At 35.3% G+C, this 1,621-nt stretch overlaps 1 protein-coding gene across 1 annotated transcript; it reads right to left on the reverse strand.

Annotated features, from left to right (window-relative positions):
• Nucleotides 1-1,025: 1,025 nt before the first annotated feature.
• TRIADDRAFT_34474 (uncharacterized protein) lies at nucleotides 1,026-1,616 on the reverse strand (the record flags this gene model as incomplete). Its single annotated transcript, XM_002118579.1, has 1 exon — nucleotides 1,026-1,616. A coding segment is annotated over one exon (591 nt), but the record flags the coding sequence as incomplete, so codon positions are not given.
• Between the last annotated feature and the right edge of the window lie 5 nt (nucleotides 1,617-1,621).

A 1,621-nucleotide genomic window follows, 5' to 3' on the forward strand; every position in this document is an offset into this window, starting at 1 on the left:
CAATAAAGTTACTAACTTCATTAAACCCTATATGATATTAATTTGTAATAGCCTCACTGTGTGATAAAGCGTCTAACTTTAAGCAAAGACTTCCGTATCTTGAGAATAAATTACATCTTCCACCAAGGACCAGATTAGCTACGACTAACTTAACTTCGAAGACGAAATCTCCTGCTTATATGTACATTTAGTTGCAAAGTATCATCAGGATACAGAATTCAACATCTATCTTAGTTAGCCTAGGATTCGTTACTTGTGTATGTTAAGGCGTTACGGTTACCTAATACAGCATCTCTAATAACTACTGCAATCTATACTTTTCTAGTCTTAGTTTTGTAATCGCGTAGAGTTTAGAATGTAAATTATGCGTAAAGGGACGTATCATTCTCACAATTACCATTACGGATGCTTGTATTTAAATAGTATAGTATTCAAGTATTCGGCAAAGTTGTTTTCTCAGAGCTCGTAGTTGAGCGTGAACGATTAGTAAATTGAATTTCTCTTCAGAGATTCACGTGCATTGCGTTATTCTTAGCGTTATTCTTAGCTCGCGGTTATGGACAGTTTAGAGAATAGAGAAATAAAGCATTACTATGCTTAACCGAAGATTACCAAGTTGTTGTAAGTCAGTAGGTCGAATATATCAGCTATCCGACAGTCGGAGTACCTCGTGAGTTAATCCCAGCTCCATCTCATCACGATATACCAAACTGTAACAATATTATAACTACTAGCACGAATACTCATACCACCTTAGAATCAATGTTTAAGTTATATTGGGGCTGCACTACTCACTACTACTACAATATGTTTGTAATTTAACGATTTTCGCGATCTATTAGATCTTATTAGACTAATAGACCGACTTAGAATTTAGCAGGGTTGAAACGCCTATAATTTAAGATATGCTTGGTGAACATGTTGTTTACCGACTGCAATACTTCAGTATGGTGTCGTATTGTGCCGTTAGCGCTGTATTTATAATCAAAAGCAGAATATTTAAAGCAAATTACTTATCAAACACCTTACAGAAGCATTGATAAAGCGTCATCATACTTGCCTTGATCTTTATAGACATTTGCAATGTTGTTATATGTATCAGCAATACTTGGATGATTGTCGCCAAGTTGTGTTTGATTAATCTTGAGTGACTTGTTATACATGGATAGAGCGTCATCATACTTGCCTTGATGATCATAGACACTTGCAATGTTGTTATATGTTGTAGCAATACTTGGATGATTGTCGCCAAGTTGTGTTAGGTTAATGTTGAGTGACTTGTTATACATTGATAGAGCGTCATCATACTTGCCTTGATGATTATAAACACGACCAATGTTGTTATATGTTGTAGCAATACTTGGATGATTGTCGCCAAGTTGTGTTAGGTCAATCTTGAGTGATTTGTTATACATTGATAGAGCGTCATCATACTTGCCTTGATCATTATAGACACGACCAATGTTGTCATATGTTGTAGCAATACTTGGATGATTGTCGCCAAGTTGTGTTAGATTAATCTTGAGTGATTTGTTATACATTGATAGAGCGTCATCATACTTGCCTTGATCATTATAGACACGACCAATGTTGTTATATGTTGTAGCAATACTTGGATGAT

The sequence above is a fragment of the Trichoplax adhaerens genome, genomic scaffold (genome assembly GCF_000150275.1).
Source record: "Trichoplax adhaerens TRIADscaffold_242 genomic scaffold, whole genome shotgun sequence".
NCBI classification, from domain to species: Eukaryota; Metazoa; Placozoa; class Uniplacotomia; order Trichoplacea; family Trichoplacidae; genus Trichoplax; species Trichoplax adhaerens.